The 22158-nt window shown below is 52.1% G+C and overlaps 1 protein-coding gene across 2 annotated transcripts in view; it reads right to left on the bottom strand.

Moving 5' to 3' along the window:
• Positions 1-344: 344 nt before the first annotated feature.
• GRM2 (glutamate metabotropic receptor 2) overlaps positions 345-22158 on the bottom strand; it is a 33610-nt gene continuing 11796 nt past the window's right edge. For both annotated transcript variants that reach the window (XM_063952327.1, XM_063952328.1), the window contains 5 exons: positions 20389-20986; positions 7676-8513; positions 4982-6045; positions 2945-3113; positions 345-1135 (listed from right to left, as the gene is read on the bottom strand). In XM_063952327.1, the coding sequence (XP_063808397.1) occupies positions 1062-1135; positions 2945-3113; positions 4982-6045; positions 7676-8513; positions 20389-20838 (2595 nt within the window). In that variant the 5' untranslated portion in view covers positions 20839-20986 and the 3' untranslated portion in view covers positions 345-1061. The remainder of the gene's footprint in view (positions 1136-2944; positions 3114-4981; positions 6046-7675; positions 8514-20388; positions 20987-22158) is intronic.

Raw genomic sequence — 22158 nt, 5'->3', positions numbered from 1 at the left:
ATGGAGGAGAGGGGGAATGTCGGCGCTGGACTGTAATGGGGGAGGGGTACTGTCGGCGCTGGGCTGGAATGGGGGAAGAGCTGGCAGTTATGAATCCTAACACCCTCCTGTGTCGGCCTTTGCATGCAGTGTCTCCATTTTGAACTGGTGCAGTTCCAGGCTGGTGCCCGCTCACAGTGCGGTTATAATCTACCGCTGCCATGCGTCACGCGTGGGCCAGACCTTGTGCTGGAGTATAGATGGCAGGGCCTGCTCGCGCCCAGCGTTCCTCAGAACACCCTTTAGGTTTTATATAACGGCCAGCACCGAACGTAGGGGGTGGAGTAAGCTTACACCGTGACCACTCAAACTACAAACAGCTATTTTATTTACATAATACTAATATTAACAGCCTTTACCATAGAAATAAAAGTGCTTACATATTGGATTTGTTCGTACAGGTAACACTGTATCCGGGCTGCTAAATACTGCGCCTTTGGCGTGACAGAAACCTATTACCCACAATAATACTGGTTGCAGCATCTCCCTGTAGTCACCGTAGGTTCTCGCATCGCGTCCCTGCTGATTTTAGTGCAAATAAGTGAGACGGGAAGAAGGCTGTCACATTTCTCTATAGAAAATGCCCCTTATAACGCGTTTCGGCTTCTGCAATAGTCAGCGACAGCCGTGCGGCCCCCTCCCGTTACAGATCACACGGAGGTACATGTCCAACAATCCTACAATCGCGGTCGTGGCTGCGTCCTCTGCAGGTTTCAGCCACAGTCCTGCGTGGGCCGTAAATCCCTCCATTGTGCTTTTGGCAGTGAGACGCCTGTCGCCCCTGGGTGGGTGGGAATAACACCCGTCAGCCGCAGGGCCTGGAGCGTTTTAGGAGACACTGCAGCTGTCCCGTGCAATTAAATAAAAGTGGGCCATTTTGTTGAAGACTTGGGTCCATTCCTGATATTTCTGGGCAGATAATGTGGTCACGGTGCACTCTCCAGGCACGGCTCGTGGTATCCTGATGGGGTCTGTGCTTTTCAGCATCGCCTTCGCATCCCACCCACTGTCTGCTAGGCACATCACAGGGATGAGGTTGTAGAATCAACCACTTCTCGCCCATTGCACACAGTCGGGACATACTGCACGGTGGAACCTGCAAATACATGATTACAATGAATGTACAGATCAGAGCATGGTCCCCTGTAGGGGAAGGATGAGGGGGGGGGGGAGAGGTGTCTGTAGGTTGACTAAGGATTATGTTCTTAAAGGGCCACCATTAATCAGAAGCTGGCGCTCCTATAGTCCTTTGGAATCCGGCGTGTCACCGCTTTAGTGCAACTGTAGGGGGTAGTATTAATGAGCAGTTCGTTTAACTGCCTCGTTAGTGAGGATGCAGAGTCTTTGCAGGTTAATGGGCAGCCAGGGGTTCCTGTGAGGACAGGAATATTAAATCAACCCATTAAAAGTGTCCCTGGGGCAGTACGGTGGGGTGAAGATGAAATGACAAGGGGGGGGGGGGGGATTTTTATACTGTATTCTTCCCATCCGCAGCCAGTAACGTCTGTCATATCCCCCGTCCCCTTCCTCCCGCTGATAGCCCCCCCCCCCCCCCCCCCCCCCCCCGATGTGACACTGCCGCTCTGCCTGTTCCTCAGCACTTGCTGTTACTTTCCTCCTAGATGCTTCTGACTCATTATAACAAGCGTAGGTAGCCTGTGCTATGCTGGGATTTGTGGTTCCATAACAGCTGGAGAGAGAGATGTTGCCCCGGTTGTGCATTATAGACAGACAGGAGTAACGGTGACCAGCTCACACCCTGGCGCCTTTATTGTGCACCTCAGAGGCCGCACACGCTCTGATGAAAGCGATGATTAAAGACTCTACGACATGGTTTATTTATGAAGCAGTGAAAAGTGTGGAGTAGTGAGCCAGTGGAGAAGTTGCCCATAGCAACCAATCAGCTGAGAATTAAAGCTTGAGAGAGAGAATGTACCAAACAATCAGCTTCTAATTGTCAGTTTACAGACTGTGGGGGAGATTGGTTGCCATGGGCAACTTCTCCACTGGTTCACTTCTCTGCTCTTTTCACTGCATAGTTAGTACATCTCCCCCAGTATCTCTTATCCAGTATAACTTGCAGTGCAGGTTTAGCGTCTGTCTCTAGCTGTGCTGCTGACGATGATCGCAGAGCACCCACATCCTATAGGGAATGCCCAGTATGTCTCCTGTAGATGGCACGGAATGCGTCACAGCTCTCTTCCCTCTGCAGCAATTATCAGCATCAGCTCACACTGGCCTCTGTGCATGCCACACTGTCTTCCTGATCGACGCCACCGTCTCCAGCTCTGCATCTCGCTAGCCAACACTCAGTACTCCCTTACTGTCAGATGGGTACACTGCCTATGGGTAACTCTCACCACCTGGCTGGGAGCCATTATAACAATTATTTGTAGAGCAGAAAGTACTGAAATTATTGCCTGGGAGGTTCCGATCTCTACTATTACAGTCCAGGTTTTAAGGATAGCCACACTTGAGTCCAGATGGTTAAATCAAACTGACTGGGGTATTAATTAAGTCACCTGTGCTTAAGCATGGCTATCAATAAAACCTGGACTGTAATAGAGGAGTGTTTCCCAACGCCAGTCCTGAGGGACTCCCTATCAGTGCATGCTTTCCAGATCTCCCCAGTGACGCAACTGAAACAATTTGCACCACCTGTGGATCTTTACAAATGCGTCAGCCAGTAATGACTACCCCTGTGCACCAACTAGGAAATCTGGAAAACACCGTCATGAGTCCCTGAGGACTGGAGCTGGGAAATACGGTAACCAATAAGCTTCTACAGGTGGAGCTAATTATTCCTGTGAGGAGATCTGGAAAACATGTACTGTTAGGGGTCCTGAGGACCGAGCTTGAGAACCTGTGATATAGAGATAGATAGATAGAAAACGTGGTTACTCACTGTGTGAGCCGCCGGCTCCGGTGCCGCTGAATCGGTTGGTGGCTGTGCGGTGGCTGGTGACATTTTTCTGTGGTTGGAACATGATAATGTGAAGTTTTGGGGTGAAGAGGCAGCCGAGGACCACCGAGCCACTGAGACTGACAGAGACGCACAAGGTGGTGGTCTGTACCTGAGATAGAGAAACAGTGCATGAGACAGACATAGCTGGATATGGGGTCTATATACTAAGCCTTGGAGAGAGATAAAGTGGACGGAGCTAAAGTACTAACCAACTTCTGTGATTTTCAACGGTTCTACGGCCACAAACATGGAAAGATCGCAGAATATGGGATTTAAAGTTTGCCGCTCGCAATTCACCAGGATCACAGTCGCTGGCCATGCCAAAATTAGAGTTCTCACCTATCCCAATGTGCTTAATTCTGAATGGACTGGTGTCCGGAGTGATACAAAAAAATATAATAAGTTTCACTATTATTAATCTCCTGCTTTCAGGCAGTTTAGCACCTAATACAAAGAACAGAATGAGTAAGCATACTGCAGATAGTACTAGTTACCCATTACATGTCAGGTTGCATACTGACTATACACAATTTAGTTTAGTCATGTTTTTAACTTCATTTGATTATTATATGAGTGCTTTATTTTATATCTTTAGATATAAATATTTAATATAGGGGGATTATATATATATTTATTATAAACTGATGTGTTTCTCTGTGTCAGTGTTTCTGGCACAGGTATATTTTACAAGCAAGGGCAACGTCCATTGTCTGGTTATATGAGACCAAAACAAGACAAGTGTTTGGAGTTGGACATATGTCAACATTAGAATGTTTACGTCTTTATCGTAGGACATTGGCGTTTCTCCTTGTGTGTTAATCTATAAAATCTATGTTAAATATTGTATGTATGCTCTTTCTAACACTCAAAATTGAGGCAACACTGCCCCTACTGTTTCTTAGCAGTTATGTATATTTCCTAATTTGACCCTTGTACCCATGAAATTGCTTATTCAGGAGTTTTCCAGCCTATATAAGATAGAAATTGTCAATGTTAAATCAGCCCTGATCTGCCAGGATGAAACATTGACTGCAGAAGTGCCAGGATGATCTGAATATAACTCAGCCTCTAGACGCAGAGGGCGGGGCTCCTGAGTATGCTGTTGTGATTGCTGCATTGAATATCTGCTGAATTGATCAATAACCTCAGCAAAGTATACAATAAATTCATATTTATATATTCAAGTTATTTGTTGAAGTACTTTTCCGGGAATCCACCCATCTGGGTCTCCTCGAATTTAACCTACCTGTAACAACTGGTGTGAAATCTGGTAAACATGTTTTATTGAATTTTGTTTGAGAAGAGAGATGCGGCCATCACTAGTGCGCAGATATAGCTTAGCTGCCTCTAATAAGCTACACATCTACATGACTGTGCCCGGGCTCCGGTTACACGTCACACTTACATACCGCAACTGGCGCCTGTCACATGTGGGGGGATGAGCATTAATATGGTAATGCAGCAGGGTGCATCGCGCCTCCTGCATGCATTACTGTTCCGAGCTCCACCCTAGGACGCAGCACCAGATCACCTGCGACACCATCGGTCGGACGTGTGACACAAGCCAGCAGTCGCAGCTACAACAAAGAGGCCAGGAAATCACCATCCTCCGAGGGCAATCCTAGACTCATCCCTCACCCACAATGGCGGCCGTCGCCACCCCCTCCCCAACCCCCAAATGGCATCAATCACTGGCAGTCTGATGCCGTACTGCGTCCTCTGTCGCAGACCTGTACCGCACAAGCGCAGTACGGGTCCGGTGCATGCGCAAAGCACCAAACATTGGTACTTTGCGGCATGCAACGCAGCTCCGGCTACGTCTGAATAAGGTGATGTGTGTGGTGACTTATAAGATGTAGTGGTATATATACTAAAGCTTCTAAAAATTAAAAGTGATGTCGTTTCCCATAGCAACCAGATTCTATCCTTTTCTAGGATGCAACAGAAAAATAATTTCCCAGAGAGCCGCAGTCTCACCCTGTAATCGCTGGAGGTCACGTAGAAGATGGGCAGGAACGCCAGCCAGATGATGCAGGTGGTGTACATGGTGAAACCAATGAATTTGGCCTCATTGAAGTTCTCGGGACACTTTCGAGTCTTGAACGCGTACAGGGTGCAGAGCAGGACCAGCAGCACGTTATAGGACAGAGAGACCAGCATGCTGCCGTCGCCGCTGTTACACTTCAGCGTCACCACATAGCGTTTATCCGGCGCTGTGTCCTTGCGCGTCCCGGCTGGCTCCAGCAGCAGCCAGACCAGGACCACGAGGAGCTGGCAGGAGATAAGCGCCAGGCAGATTCCTACTTGAGAGGCCGGGCTTATAAAGCGCGGGCGCTGGACCCCATCCCACGCGCCGTTGAAGATGCGGGCAATGCGGTTAGTCTTTGTCAGCAGGGCCGAATAACAGATGGCGAAGGAGGTGCCAAGCCCGAGGCGCCGGAGGGTGCAGATGCCGGTGGACGGCTTGGCGATGAAGATGAACGTCATGGCGTAACAGAGGAGGACCCCACTCAGCAGGATGTAGCAGAGCTCACGCCCAGACGCCTTGACCACTGGGGTATTATTGTTCTGTACGAAGACCCAGAAGGCGAAGAGGGTGGAGAGTAGCCCCAGACACGACAGGCACACCGGGCCCAAAGCCCACGCATCACTCCAGCGGATATACTCCTGCGGGAGCTCAAAGCAGTCCTTCAGGTCCAGGTTGGGCCAGTACCCGAGGCCGCAGTCCTTGCAGGTGAACTCGTCCAGCAGATACTCGTGCGGTTGGCATGGGATGCAAATCCAGCAGCATACGTCGCCCGGCTGCATGCTCTTCACCTCGTTTTTCTTGCAGGGGTCGCTGCACTGAGACACAGGCACCGAGCTGCGGGCCCAAGGGATCCGGCTGGTGTTGAGCGTCAGTTCCTCGGCCCAGTAGCCGACTTTCTTGTAGTGGTAATGTCCGTCTGTGTTCTGGAAATTGAAGATGTTGTAGCGGCCAATTCCATCACCAAACTTGTCGAATCGCACGGTGCTGTGGGTGTCGGGGGGCGGGAACGGAGCTGGGGAAGGAGGCAGAAGGGGGAATCGGGTTAGTAGGGAGCAAATACAGCCGCTATCTGGTATATCATAGGCAGTGTGTCACAGCGCAATATACAGGAAGTGACTGGACTTCTTATACTTCTCTACGTCTCTGTACATATAACAGCTGCTGCAGCATATTGTCGCACTACCACTGCGTGCAAAGACGTAGACGCAACAGGATCTGTGCCCCCATTGACCAAAGCGAATAAGAGCCCCCTCTCTGTGGGCTAGAAATGGGTGGATGGTACAGGGAGCAAATGCTGGGGCAATAAAATACTTCTAACCTGCCCAGTAGACATTGCTGCGCATAGCGGAGACACGGGAACGGGTGACACATGAAATTCCATGCCCTGATCTTATTCGCTGATCTATTTGGGCGGCAAATTTCATGCGTTGCTCCAGTGGAATCTGACGCAAAGTTTTATAAATCCTCCATTTTTTTTCCCATCAGGAACTAATCCTTATTAAACCTAAATCCCACTGCAGGACAGAATGAATGGTCACCGCCATCGTCCCAGCCCTATCTATCGACTATAAACGCTGCAGAGTGCGGTATGCAGAATGCACAGCACAGAGAACAATGGCGAGGCAGAAGCAGAACTGTGTATAATGCCCACATGTATATAGTGCTGCACCTGTGTATAATGCCCACATGTATATACCGCTGCACCTGTGTATAATACCCTCATGTATATACCGCTGCACCTGTGTAAAATGTCCACATGTATATACTGCTGCACCTGTGTATAATGAGCACATGTATATACCGCTGCACCTGTGTATAATGCCCACATGTATATACTGCTGCACCTGTGTATAATGCCCACATGTATATACCGCTGCACCTGTGTATAATGCCCACGTGTATATACTGCTGCACCTGTGTATAATACCCACATGTATATACTGCTGCACCTGTGTATAATGCCCACATGTATATACCGCTGCACCTGTGTATAATGCCCACATGTATATACTGCTGCACCTGTGTATAATACCCACATGTATATACTGCTGCACCTGTGTATAATGAGCACATGTATATACTGCTGCACCTGTGTATAATGCCCACATGTATATACTGCTGCATCTGTGTATAATGCCCACATGTATATACTGCTGCACCTGTGTATAATGCCCACATGTATATACTGCTGCACCTGTGTATAATGCCCACATGTATATACCGCTGCACCTGTGTATAATGCCCACATGTATATACTGCTGCACCTGTGTATAATGCCCACATGTATATACCACTAGCCAGCACCTGTGTATAATGCCCACATGTATATACTGCTGCACCTGTGTATAATGCCCACATGTATATACCACTAGCCAGTGCCTACTGAGCCATTTACCTCACCGCACGTCCCTGATCTAGAGCGACCTTTATACTACGCCAGTTCTGGAGCTGCCACTTCCAGCATCTAATGTCTCCTGGGGCTGGCAGGGCATGCTGGTACTTGTAGTTCCAGTGCAGCTGTACGTGTCACTGACAGCCTATAGCTGCTGATACCCAACCTGCGTGACTGAAGACTCGGAGAGCTGGGCAGCACATACTATATCCTCGCCCATGTGTACTGTATGCCAGTCGCTGCCACTCACCATCAAACTTCACATTCAGGATGTATTCCCGGTAGAAGCGTCGCCCATTTATCGGGTTCATAGCGGGGCATAGATGGCTGGAATTGGGGCAGAGCGCCTGGTACATGTTGTGCAGGGCATTCGCCATGGCGTAGACGGCGTTGACTACAAACATGATTTTGGATTCCTGCTCAAACTTGACGTCTTGCAGCGAGTGCCGGGCGCAGTCGGACGCGTTCAGCCAGCAGTGGAACTTGTTCTCCCAGAATTCCCGGAACCACGGGTTGCGAGTGTTGTTGAATGGATGCAAGGCCTGGAAATACTTTGAGAAGTCCCAGAGCGGGTATGATGCCAGTTCCAGGGTGATGGCCCCTTCAGCCACCTCCTCGCTGCCCAACACCACGCTCTCCAGCGCCCCCCAGCCGTCGCTCGCCACCCACAGGAAGGAGACGTTGAGCTGCTGGGCCGCGGCCAGGAGCTCCCGAGCGTCCTCGATCTTGGTGAAGAGGACAATCACCCGGGCGCTGGGCTTCTGCTGAAGGGCTCGGATGACGCTGGTGAAGGTGTTCTTGTTCATGGAGCGCCCAACCTTCTCGGAGGTGGCGATGCAAATGTTACGAGCCCGGGCCTCTTGCTCAAATGCCTCAATGCCAGTTTCGCCGTAGTCGCCTTCAGATGCCACGGTGGACACGTAGGTCCAGTTGAAGAAGCGCAGGATATCTGCCATGGCTTTGGCTTGGTAGAAGTCTGGAGGCACGGTACGGGCAAAGAAGTCATAGCGAGACTTGTCGCTCAGCTTGGCGCTGGTGGAGGCGTAACTTATCTGTGGGATCTGGAAGAGCCTCAGCAGGTTGGCAACCTAGCGGGGTAAGCGAGGAAGAAAGTGTCAAGCAGTGAGGTGAGGGCGACACGGAGACACGGAGTGAGGTGAGAGGCACTGTAGGACAGAGGCAGGAACTGAAGGCAGACAGGCGTGTGTATAATGTGATGACTGGGAAAGACGACGCACAAGAGGACGTACGGCGACAACACAAAGACTTACTGCAACATACAGAGCTGTCCACAGGCGGCATGTGACAGGGGCAGCAGGAAGCCACAGACTGGGAGTTATATAGTGGGAGGAGCAGGGTCCCCAGCAGCACAGAGTATATCAGGAGATGAGTGATGTGTCAGTGAGGACAGGGCTGCATGTGACAGGGGCAGTGACATGATGTGAGGAGGGGAATGGAGGCAGCAGGAAGCCACAGACTGGGAGTTAAATAGTGGGAGGAGCAGGGTCCCCAGCAGCACAGAGTATATCAGGAGATGAGTGATGTGTCAGTGAGGACAGGGCTGCATGTGACAGGGGCAGTGACATGATGTGAGGAGGGGAATGGAGGCAGCAGGAAGCCACAGACTGAGAGTTATATAGTGGGAGGAGCAGGGTCCCCAGCAGCACAGAGTATATCAGGAGATGAGTGATGTGTCAGTGAGGACAAGGCTGCATGTGACAGGGGCAGTGACATGATGTGAGGAGGGGAATGGAGGCAGCAGGAAGTCACAGACTGAGAGATATATAGTGGGAGGAGCAGAGTCCCCAGCAGCACAGAGTATATCAGGAGATGAGTGAGGTGTCAGTGATGACAGGGCTGCATGTGACAGGGGCAGTGACATGATGTGAGGAGGGGAATGGAGGCAGCAGGAAGCCACAGACTGAGAGTTATATAGTGGGAGGAGCAGGGTCCCCAGCAGCACAGAGTATATCAGGAGATGAGTGATGTGTCAGTGAGGACAGGGCTGCATGTGACAGGGGCAGTGACATGATGTGAGGAGGGGAATGGAGGCAGCAGGAAGCCACAGACTGAGAGTTATATAGTGGGAGGAGCAGGGTCCCCCAGCAGCACAGAGAATATCAGGAGATGAGTGATGTGTCAGTGAGGACAGGGCTGCATGTGACAGGGGCAGTGACATGATGTGAGGAGGGGAATGGAGGCAGCAGGAAGCCACAGACTGAGAGTTATATAGTGGGAGGAGCAGGGTCCCCAGCAGCACAGAGTATATCAGGAGATGAGTGATGTATCAGTGAGGACAGGGATGCATGTGTCAGGGGCAGTGACATGATGTGAGGAGGGGAATGGAGGCAGCAGGAAGCCACAGACTGAGAGTTATATAGTGGGAGGAGCAGGGTCCCCAGCAGCACAGAGTATATCAGGAGATGAGTGATGTGTCAGTGAGGACAGGGCTGCATGTGACAGGGGCAGAGACATGATGTGAGGAGAGGAATGGGGGCAGCAGGAAGCCACAGACTGAGAGTTATATAGTGGGAGGAGCAGGGTCCCCAGCAGCACAGAGTATATCAGGAGATGAGTGATGTGTCAGTGAGGACAGGGCTGCATGTGACAGGGGCAGTGACATGATATGAGGAGGGGAATGGAGGCAGCAGGAAGCCACAGACTGAGAGTTATATAGTGGGAGGAGCAGGGTCCCCAGCAGCACAGAGTATATCAGGAGATGAGTGATGTGTCAGTGAGGACAGGGCTGCATGTGACAGGGGCAGTGACATGATATGAGGAGGGGAATGGGGCAGCAGGAAGCTACGGACTGAGGGGCATAGCCATTATGGAAAAATTGTGAAATGAGAAACTTTAGTTTTAATTCTCACACTTTCATGTCACAGATTAGATAATTAATGCCTCTTTAAGAAAAATATCAGTACTGAAAATTGGCTATTTTTGTGAAGCAGCTTCTCAGAAAAGTGAATGTTTCCCGCCTGCAACTGAGGTGTCCATAAGACCACCGGCGACTGTACCCCTTCCACTCCAGTGGTGCAAGTGTGCGGGTACGGGTGGGTACGGCGTACCCTTAAGAATTTAGCCGTGGGTACGCCGCACCCACACCGACGGGCCGCCGCACCTAGCCGCTCCCCGTCCCTCCCTCCCTCTGCACCTCCCCGCCGCTTCCCGCCGCACCGCCGCTGATGTGAGGGGAGGAGAGCGCAGCCTGTGCCTCTCCTGCCCCTCAGTGTCTTCGTTTAATTCAGCGCCGCCTGTGAGCCAATCAGAGCTCACGGACCGGCAGCCAAGGCTGCCGGACCGTGAGCTTTGATTGGCTCGGATCAGCGCTGAATTGAACTGAGCCACCTGCACCCACCGCCTGCCGGACACTGAGGGGAAGGAGAGGCGCAGGCTGCGCTCTCCTCCCCTCACACACAGGAGACATCAACTGCAGCAGCAACGGTGAGCAGCAGGGGGGGGGGGGGGGCTTCAAGGGGTCTACCTGGCACTGGGGGCATATGTGGCACTGCGGGGACATGTGTATCTGGCACTGGGGGCATATCTGACACTGAGGGCATATCTGGCACTGGGGGGACATGTGTATCTGGCACTGGGGGCATATCTGACACTGATTGCATATCTGGCACTGGGGGGACATGTGTATCTGGCACTGGGGGCATATCTGACACTGATTGCATATGTGGCACTGCAGGGACATGTGTATCTGGCACTGGGGGCATATGTGGCACTGCAGGGACATGTGTATCTGGCACTGGGGGGACATGTGTATCTGGCACTGGGGGGACATGTGTATCTGGCACTGGGGGGACATGTGTATCTGGCACTGGGGGGACATGTGTATCTGGCACTAGGGGGGACATGTGTATCTGGCACTAGGGGGGACATGTGTATCTGGCACTGGGGGGGACGTGTATCTGGCACTGGGGGGGACATGAGTATCTGGCACTGGGGGGGACATGTGTATCTGGCACTGGGGGCATATCTGGCACTGGGGGGACATATGTATCTGGCACTGGGGAGACGTGTATCTGGCACTGGGGGCAATTCTGTATCTGGCACTGGGGGCATATCTGGCACTGTGGGTGCATTTCTGTATCTGGCACTGGGGGGGGCAATGTAAATCTGACACAGTGGGGGCATTTGAGTATCTGGCACTGTGGAGCAATGTATATCTGGCACTGTGAGGCAATGTATATCTGGCACTGTGGAGCAATGTATATCTGGCACTGTGAGGCAATGCATATCTGGCACTCTGGGGGCATTTGTGTATCTGGCACTGTGGGGCAATGTGTATCTGGCACTGTGGGGCAACGTGTATCTGGCACTGTGAGGCAATGTGTATCTGGCACTCTGGGGGCATTTGTGTATCTGGCACAGTGAGGCAATGTATATCTGGCACTGTGAGGCAATGTATATCTGGCACTCTGGGGGCATTTGTGTATCTGGCACAGTGAGGCAATGTATATCTGGCACTGTGAGGAAATGTATATCTGGCACTGTGGGGCAATGTGTATCTGGCACTGTGGGGCAATGTGTATCTGGCACTCTGGGGGCATTTGTGTATCTGGCACAGTGAGGCAATGTATATCTGGCACTGTGGGGCAATATATATCTGGCACTGTGGGGCAATGTGTATCTGGCACTGTGAGGCAATGTGTATCTGGCACTCTGGGGGCATTTGTGTATCTGGCACAGTGAGGCAATATATATCTGGCACTGTGAGGCAATGTATATCTGGCACTCTGGGGGCATTTGTGTATCTGGCACAGTGAGGCAATGTATATCTGGCACTGTGGGGCAATATATATCTGGCACTGTAGGGCAATGTGTATCTGGCACTCTGGGGGCATTTGTGTATCTGGCACAGTGAGGCAATGTATCTGGCACTTTGGGGCAATATATATCTGGCACTGTGGGGCAACGTGTATCTGGCACTATTGGGGTCATATGTGTATCTGCTCCTCCCCCCATGTGTATCACCCCCCATTTTCATTGGCCACGCCCCATGTGGCATTTGGCCACACCCATTTTTTGGCGGCGCGCGCACACAGTACCCGTAAGACATTTTTTCTACTTGCACCACTGTTCCACTCCCACCTCTGCCCAGCTTCCATGTGAAGGCAAGGCGGGCGCTGTGGGTTGGTACAGTGGCGGATTTAGGGGGGGGCACCAAGGCACGTGCCCCCCCTGTCATTTTTAGTGCAGACTGACATGCGGACGAGTGTCCGCATGTCAGTCTGCGGTCTTGTTTCGTCCCCTGCTGTTAGGAGGGACACGGAGGGCACAGTGCGCGCCTCTCCTGTGTCCCTCCTGTGTCTCCGGCGGCCGCTGGTCTCATAAAGGAAGTGCCGTTCGTGAGCACTTCCTTTATTACAGTGACCCGCGGCCGCCGGAGACCCAGGAGGGACACAGGGAGGCGTGCACTGTGCCCTCCGTGTCCCTCCTAACAGCAGGGGAGCGGGGGGGAGCAGCGGCGGCGGCGGAGGAAGGGGGGGGGACGGGGGACGCACTGGGGGGGAATATCTGGCACTGGGGGCATATTTGCAGGGAGGGGGGGGGGCGAATATCTGGCACTGGGGACATATATGGCACTGGGGGGAATATCTGGCACTGGGGGCATATCTGGCACTGGGGGGGGGGATATCTGGCACTGGGGGCATATGTGGCACTGGGGGGGGGATATCTGGCACTGGGGGGAATAACTGGCAGGGAAGGGATATCTGGCACTGGGGCATTGTCTGGCACTGGGGGCATATGTGGCACTGGGGGGGGGAATATCTGGCACTGGGGCATATGTGGCAATGGGGGCATATATAGCACTGGGGGCATATGTGGCACTGTCGGGGAATATCTGGCACTGGGGGTATATGTGTACCTGGCACATGGGGGGGGCTATATTTGGCACTGGGGGCATGTGAGTACCTGGCACCGTGGGGGAATATCTGGCACTGGGGTCATATGTGGCACTGGGAGCACAGCCCTAGCAACAAGGACTACCTCCTAGCAACGAGCATGACACCCAGTGCATGAAACCCCTGGCAACGAGCATGACACCCAGTGCATGAAACCCCTGGCAACGAGCATGACACCCAGTGCATGAAACCCCTGGCAACGAGCATGACACCCTGAGCATGAAAACCCCTGGCACCGTGCATGGAACCAAGAGCATGAAACCCCTGGCAACGAGCATGACACCCAGTGCATGAAACCCCTGACAACGAGCAGGTATTTGAAAAGTAATTAGAAGCCTTACTGTAGGACTTAATGTGTAATGGGCATTACGGTGTGTGGCATAATGTATCACGGACATTGCGGTGTGTGTCATAATGTGTCGCAGGCATTACGGTGTATGGTATACTCTATCGCTGGCATTGTGATATGTGGTATAATGTCTCAGGGTCATTGCAGTGTGTGGCATAATGTATCACGGACATTGCGGTGTGTGTCATAATGTGTCAGGCATTGTGGTATGTGGTATAATGTCTCAGGGTTATTACAGTGTGGCATAATATATAACGGGCATTGCGGTGTGTGGCATAGGGTATAACGGGCATTGCGGTATGTGTCACAGGCATTACGGTGTATGGTATACTATATCACGGGCATTGTGGTATAATGTCTCAAGGTCATTGCAGTGTGTGGCATAATGTGTCCCAGACATTGTATGTGCTATAATGTATCAGGGGCAGTGCAGTGTGTAGCATAATGTATAACGGGCATTGCGATTCCTGTCATAATGTGTCACAGGCATTACGGTGTGTGGCATAATGTGTCTGGGGCATTACAGTGTGTGCATATTGTGTCATGTGCATTATTGTGTGTGGAATAATGTCTAAGGGCCATTGCAGTATGTGGAATAATGTATACTGGGCATTACTATAAGGAGGAAAAATGACAAATAATGTAAGGGGCATGAATCAGGATTATTTTTCTTTTCTGTGGTGGCCAACGTCTGGGCGTGCAGGTTGCAAAACTGGGGTATAAGGTAGTCTTTTCCTGCAATACCACGCCCATTCCAACGAAGCCACGCCCATTCCAACGAAGCCACGTCCCTTATGGTGCCCCCCCTGTATTTTTTTTCTGGATCCGCCCCTGGGTTGGTAGCAGGGACAGAGGGGAGGCAGCTGGAAATATCTCTTTTCTGCACAAGCGGCACCTTGTGGACACATTCATGAAACTGATCGTAATCTCAGGATGGCGGACAGTCTCACTATCAAACTCCAAATAATGCAAAAAAAATATCACAATTTCTACATCCCCATGCTGTAGTACGAGGAATGTGATAAATGATCGTGTCAAGGCTGAAAAGAGTGGAGAAGTTGCCCATGGCAACCAATCAGCTGCTCTGTATAATTGTATAGTATGCAAATAATAAATCTTACTTCAATGCGGATTGGTTGCCATGGGCAACTTCTCCATTGGTTCACTTCTCCACTTTTTTTCACTGCTTAGTACATCTCCCCCTTAGCGTGCGTGAATATGCCGCTGAGCGTTATGTGGTGGAAGGAGCTGGGTTACCGTGCAGCACAGAGCAGTGGTATGCGGCTTCTGTCACACTGATGCAGAATGATGTGGTGTCATACACACCGCTTTGTAAGATCACAATCAAGTGTGTAATAACTACCACAGGTGTAGTGGGTGCAGCTGCTATGGTGCCTAAACTGAGGGGCACTCTTGCTGCCCCATAGCAACTGCATGTAGTATTCCCTCCCAGCCAGCCATCTCCCTAGTGCCAGCGGCCCCTAGCTGTGATGACATGGGGGTGGGCTGGCACAGGGCAGCATCATACCTCACAACATTTTCAAATGATGATGCGGGACTCCCGCACACGCGGCCGAAAAGGGGCGTGGCCTATATGAAAGGGGCATGCAGCAGCAACGCAAACACGTGCCACGCCCCGATCTCCGTCACTGAGGGGGCATGCCCAGTGCTCTGTGAGCTGCTGGCATGCCCCCTGTCCGCCTGTGTCTATAGCAGAGCAGCGAGTGACAGAGAAGCCTCCCAATTGTGTCCCCCCACCCCCACCACGGGACACTGCAGCCCACGGATGGGACAGTGGGAAAGTCCCCAAAAAATGGGACTGTCCCACGAAAATCGGGACAGTTGGGAGGTATGCGGCACAGAGTGCTGCCCCGGCCCTGCGTTTCAGAACAGCTGCCACAGCACTGGAGCAATACTGACGCACACTATTGCCCCTGTGGCTGCTGCTGCGGCCAGCTACACACATAGGGGTCTATTTACTAAGCCTTGGAGAGAGATAAAGTGGACGGAGATAAAGTTCCAATCAACCAGCTCCTAACTGTTACTGCCTGTAACATAGGAGCTGATTGGCTGGTACTTTATCTGTGTATACTTTATCTCTCTCCAAGGCAATTATTCTAAATGTGACTCACAAACTGACAGGTTTCCCTATCCTGGTGCCCCTGAGATTATTACTGCCCCTCCTCTATCAGTCCTGGTGCCCCTGGGGTTATTGCTGCCCCCTCCTCTATCAGTCCTGGTGCCCCTGGGATTATTGCTGCCCCCTCTATCAGTCCTGGTGCCCCTGGGATTATTGCTGCCCCTCCTCTATCAGTCCTGGTGCCCCTGGGATTATTGCTGCCCCCTCTATCAATCCTGGTGCCCCTGGGATTATTGCTGCCCCTCCTCTATCAGTCCTGGTGCCCCTGGGATTATTGCTGCCCCTCCTCTATCAGTCCTGGTGCCCCTGGGATTATTGCTGCCCCCTCCTCTATCAGTCCTGGTGCCCCTGGGATTATTGCTGCCCCCTCCTCTATCAGTCCTGGTGCCCCTGGGATTATTGCTGCCCCTCCTCTATCAGTCCTGGTGCCCCTGGGATTATTGCTGCCCCTCCTCTATCAGTCCTGGTGCCCCTGGGATTATTGCTGCCCCCTCCTCTATCAGTCCTGGTGCCCCTGGGATTATTGCTGCCCCCTCCTCTATCAGTCCTGGTGCCCCTGGGATTATTGCTGCCCCCTCTATCAGTCCTGGTGCCCCTGGGATTATTGCTGCCCCTCCTCTATCAGTCCTGGTGCCCCTGGGATTATTGCTGCCCCCTCCTCTATCAATCCTGGTGCCCCTGGGATTATTGCTGCCCCTCCTCTATCAATCCTGGTGCCCCTGGGATTATTGCTGCCTCCTCTATCAGTCCTGATGCCCCTGGGATTATTGCTGCCCCTCCTCTATCAGTCCTGGTGCCCCTGGGATTATTGCTGCCCCCTCTATCAGTCCTGGTGCCCCTGGGATTATTGCTGCCCCCTCCTCTATCAATCCTGGTGCCGCTGGGATTATTGCTGCCCCCTCTATCAGTCCTGGTGCCCCTGGGATTATTGCTGCCCCTCCTCTATCAGTCCTGGTGCCCCTGGGATTATTGCTGCCCCCTCTATCAGTCCTGGTGCCCCTGGGATTATTGCTGCCCCCTCCTCTATCAGTCCTGGTGCCCCTGGGATTATTGCTGCCCCCTCCTCTATCAGTCCTGGTGCCCCTGGGATTATTGCTGCCCCTCCTCTATCAGTCCTGGTGCCCCTGGGATTATTGCTGCCCCTCCTCTATCAGTCCTGGTGCCCCTGGGATTATTGCTGCCCCCTCCTCTATCAGTCCTGGTGCCCCTGGGATTATTGCTGCCCCCTCTATCAGTCCTGGTGCCCCTGGGATTATTGCTGCCCCTCCTCTATCAATCCTGGTGCCCCTGGGATTATTGCTGCCTCCTCTATCAGTCCTGATGCCCCTGGGATTATTGCTGCCCCTCCTCTATCAGTCCTGGTGCCCCTGGGATTATTGCTGCCCCCTCCTCTATCAGTCCTGGTGCCCCTGGGATTATTGCTGCCCCTCCTCTATCAGTCCTGGTGCCCCTGGGATTATTGCTGCCCCCTCTATCAGTCCTGGTGCCCCTGGGATTATTGCTGCCCCTCCTCTATCAGTCCTGGTGCCCCTGGGATTATTGCTGCCCCCTCCTCTATCAATCCTGGTGCCCCTGGGATTATTGCTGCCCCTCCTCTATCAATCCTGGTGCCCCTGGGATTATTGCTGCCTCCTCTATCAGTCCTGGTGCCCCTGGGATTATTGCTGCCTCCTCTATCAGTCCTGATGCCCCTGGGATTATTGCTGCCTCCTCTATCAGTCCTGATGCCCCTGGGATTATTGCTGCCCCTCCTCTATCAGTCCTGGTGCCCCTGGGATTACTGCTGCCCCCTCTATCAGTCCTGGTGCCCCTGGGATTATTGCTGCCCCCTCCTCTATCAATCCTGGTGCCGCTGGGATTATTGCTGCCCCCTCTATCAGTCCTGGTGCCCCTGGGATTATTGCTGCCCCCTCCTCTATCAGTCCTGGTGCCCCTGGGATTATTGCTGCCCCCTCCTCTATCAGTCCTGGTGCCCCTGGGATTATTGCTGCCCCTCCTCTATCAGTCCTGGTGCCCCTGGGATTATTGCTGCCCCCTCTATCAGTCCTGGTGCCCCTGGGATTATTGCTGCCCCTCCTCTATCAGTCCTGGTGCCCCTGGGATTATTGCTGCCCCCTCCTCTATCAGTCCTGGTGCCGCTGGGATTATTGCTGCCCCTCCTCTATCAGTCCTGATGCCCCTGGGATTATTGCTGCCCCTCCTCTATCAGTCCTGGTGCCCCTGGGATTTTTGCTGCCCCTCCTCTATCAGTCCTGGTGCCGCTGGGATTATTGCTGCCCCTCCTCTATCAGTCCTGGTGCCCCTGGGATTATTGCTGCCCCCTCCTCTATCAATCCTGGTGCCCCTGGGATTATTGCTGCCCCTCCTCTATCAGTCCTGGTGCCCCTGGGATTATTGCTGCCCCCTCTATCAGTCCTGGTGCCCCTGGGATTATTGCTGCCCCTCCTCTATCAGTCCTGGTGCCCCTGGGATTATTGCTGCCCCCTCCTCTATCAGTCCTGGTGCCGCTGGGATTATTGCTGCCCCTCCTCTATCAGTCCTGATGCCCCTGGGATTATTGCTGCCCCTCCTCTATCAGTCCTGGTGCCCCTGGGATTTTTGCTGCCCCTCCTCTATCAGTCCTGGTGCCGCTGGGATTATTGCTGCCCCTCCTCTATCAGTCCTGGTGCCCCTGGGATTATTGCTGCCCCCTCCTCTATCAGTCCTGGTGTCCCTGGGATTATTGCTGCCCCTCCTCTATCAGTCCTGGTGCCGCTGGGATTATTGCTGCCCCTCCTCTATCAATCCTGATGCCCCTGGGATTATTGCTGCCCCTCCTCTATCAGTCCTGATGCCCCTGGGATTATTGCTGCCCCTCCTCTATCAGTCCTGATGCCCCTGGGATTATTGCTGCCCCTCCTCTATCAGTCCTGGTGCCCCTGGGATTATTGCTGCCCCTCCTCTATCAGTCCTGGTGCCGCTGGGATTATTGCTGCCCCTCCTCTATCAGTCCTGGTGCCCCTGGGATTATTGCTGCCCCTCCTCTATCAGTCCTGGTGCCCCTGGGATTATTGCTGCCCCTCCTCTATCAGTCCTGGTGCCGCTGGGATTATTGCTGCCCCTCCTCTATCAGTCCTGGTGCCCCTGGGATTATTGCTGCCCCCTCCTCTATCAGTCCTGGTGCCCCTGGGATTATTGCTGCCCCTCCTCTATCAGTCCTGGTGCCGCTGGGATTATTGCTGCCCCTCCTCTATCAGTCCTGATGCCCCTGGGATTATTGCTGCCCCTCCTCTATCAGTCCTGATGCCCCTGGGATTATTGCTGCCCCTCCTCTATCAGTCCTGATGCCCCTGGGATTATTGCTGCCCCTCCTCTATCAGTCCTGGTGCCCCTGGGATTATTGCTGCCCCTCCTCTATCAGTCCTGGTGCCCCTGGGATTATTGCTGCCCCTCCTCTATCAGTCCTTGTGCCCCTGGGATTATTGCTGCCCCTCCTCTATCAGTCCTGGTGCCCCTGGGATTATTGCTGCCCCCTCCTCTATCAGTCCTGCAATGTTCCACCTTCCCTTCATACCTCCACATATACCTCTACAATAATGTTCTAGGACATGTCAAGGACCTAGGCCTACTGACCTCCATGATTACCGTCTCCAGTATATATCCTTTGCACAAGGTTATCCTAACAGCATTATAAGCCCTGGACAAATCAATGCACTGAGGCCCCTACCCACCTGTTCACGGGAACCAATAGAAAACATGTATAACATGCCCCTCCTGCTGTCCTGCACCATCTCTCCACATGCTTCCATACAGTGACTGGCAATCAACACTCTGATTGGTAGATAGCTCCAGCTATCCACCAATTAGCATGCTGACAGCCATTCACTGTCTGGGTGCTGGCTTGGAGGCCGGTAGAGAATGCTGCACTCTGATTGTATGACCACCACTCACCCCCTGCTGGAAAGCCCCTCATATTGTGGGGCCCTGGGCAGCTGCCCAGTGTGCCTATACACCAAGAAGGTCCTGCCTATATCTACAGAATGCATGACACGTTCCACATCCCCTAAGAGTTCTAGGATCCCCTAAAACTTGTCCACTGCTCGTGTCCTCCAGCCTTACTGGCGCAATGTCCTCCGTAAGCGTTCTTTTTCCTCACCAGCTGCATGCTAGATACTGAGGATGAGTATATATATATATATATATATATATATATATATATATATATATAGTTAAAAAAACATTAATGTTATCACGGGTTAAAATGTTGACTTACAAGTTTCAGCTTCTGCTTCAAATATAATAAATTCGCTAAAAGCTTCCAATAAACGTTAAAATTGCGCACTGCGTGGGGACACGGGGTGAGTGAATGAGTAGACGAACTTGAGGATGGAACAAATGGATGAGATATATCTGGATGATTACGGTGATGCCAGGATAGGCAACATACAGGTGACTGGTGGGACAAACTGGTAATTGGACAAAGTCAACAAGCAGGGGTTCTGCAACAGTGGGAATGACTATGGGATACCAATGATAACCCGAAACTCCCCCATTCAGACCCTTCTACTCCTACTTTTTACCTGTATAGAGACATCACTGTAAGATCCACCGATGACCCCGCTGATGGCCGTAAGCGTCTCCCCATGAATTGCATAGGATCCATCTGGACACAGATATTGAGGTCCATCAGCTCGTGGCAAAGACCCTCGTACCAACTCTAAGGCTTGCTCCAGAGCATATGTGTCTTTGGAACATGTGTCCAGGATATGAGCTCCTAGCTGAAGCCCCGGAAGAATATGGGGGTCCCTGTTAATAGAATCCAAGGCAAAGAGCATGGCTTCCAGTCGCTGCAGACCACGGTGCTCATTCATCCGCCCACACTCAAACCCAGGTCCTCCTTTCTCATGGACCGGGAAGAGGCCTCCGATCACAAAGTCGCCTTCAACTCGAATCTCTGGCTTGGGGGGTTTGCTACTCTTATCAGTGGCAAAGACAGGGAGCAAGAACAGCGTCCAGAAGACGTGAGCCATCAGTACAGCCAATTGGATCAGGTGTCAGGGCCCGAGGCGAGTAGGTGGAGGTACTGAGTGAGAAGGAAAGGTGCAGGGCTGGAAGTCACCTAAAGCCCGGGATCCGGGAGGCACAGAGGCCTGGGGAAGTATATCCTATACCTGTGACCTGGGCGTAAAGAGAAAGAGAGAACGTCAGAATGAGGAATGGTGGAAGGTGGAGGATTTAGGAGGGTTTGGTGGGAGACAGAACATGGGAGATACAAGACGGAAGAGAACAGATGGGGAAATGGGAAGGATAACCTATGGGAAGAAGGTGGAAGAGATGAGAGAACGTCAGAATAAGGAATGGTGGAAGGTGGAGGATTTAGGAGGGTTTGGTGGGAGACAGAACACAGAGAATACGGAAGAGAACAGATGGGGAAATGGGAAGGATAACCTATGGGAAGAAGGTGGAAGAGATGAGAGAACGTCAGAATGAGGAATGGTGGAAGGTGGAGGATTTAGGAGGGTTTGGTGGGAGACAGAACACAGAGAATACGGAAGAGAACAGATGGGGACATGGGAATGATAACCTATGGGAAGAAGGTGGAAGAGATGAGAGAACGTCAGAATGAGGAATGGTGGAAGGTGGAGGATTTAGGAGGGTTTGGTGGGAGACAGAACACAGAGAATACGGAAGAGAACAGATGGGGACATGGGAAGGATAACCTATGGGAAGAAGGTGGAAGAGATGAGAGAACGTCAGAATGAGGAATGGTGGAAGGTGGAGGATTTAGGAGGGTTTGGTGGGAGACAGAACACAGAGAATACGGAAGAGAACAGATGGGGAAATGGGAAAGATAACCTATGGGAAGAAGGTGGAAGAGATGAGAGAACGTCAGAATGAGGAATGGTGGAAGGTGGAGGATTTAGGAGGGTTTGGTGGGAGACAGAACACAGAGAATACGGAAGAGAACAGATGGGGACATGGGAAGGATAACCTATGGGAAGAAGGTGGAAGAGATGAGAGAACGTCAGAATGAGGAATGGTGGAAGGTGGAGGATTTAGGAGGGTTTGGTGGGAGACAGAACACAGAGAATACGGAAGAGAACAGATGGGGAAATGGGAAAGATAACCTATGGGAAGAGGATGGGCAGAGGGTGGAAGAGAAAGAATACATTGACAAAAAGAAACAATCAATTGACGTTTATGCCATATGAAAGCATATCGCAGTTATTTGCCTGCTTGGAAGCCACTATAGTGACACATTCATACTGTTATCAAAGGGAATTCTCAGCCCTAGTTCAGCCATTCGGACTTACGATGTCTCTCTCAGCCAGGCGCAGCCCATTGCTAAG

This window comes from Pseudophryne corroboree, unplaced genomic scaffold (genome assembly GCF_028390025.1).
Source record: "Pseudophryne corroboree isolate aPseCor3 unplaced genomic scaffold, aPseCor3.hap2 scaffold_2288, whole genome shotgun sequence".
Lineage (NCBI taxonomy): Eukaryota > Metazoa > Chordata > Amphibia > Anura > Myobatrachidae > Pseudophryne > Pseudophryne corroboree.
Note: the sequence above shows the minus strand (reverse complement) of the source record. Positions and strands in the feature narration are given on the sequence as shown.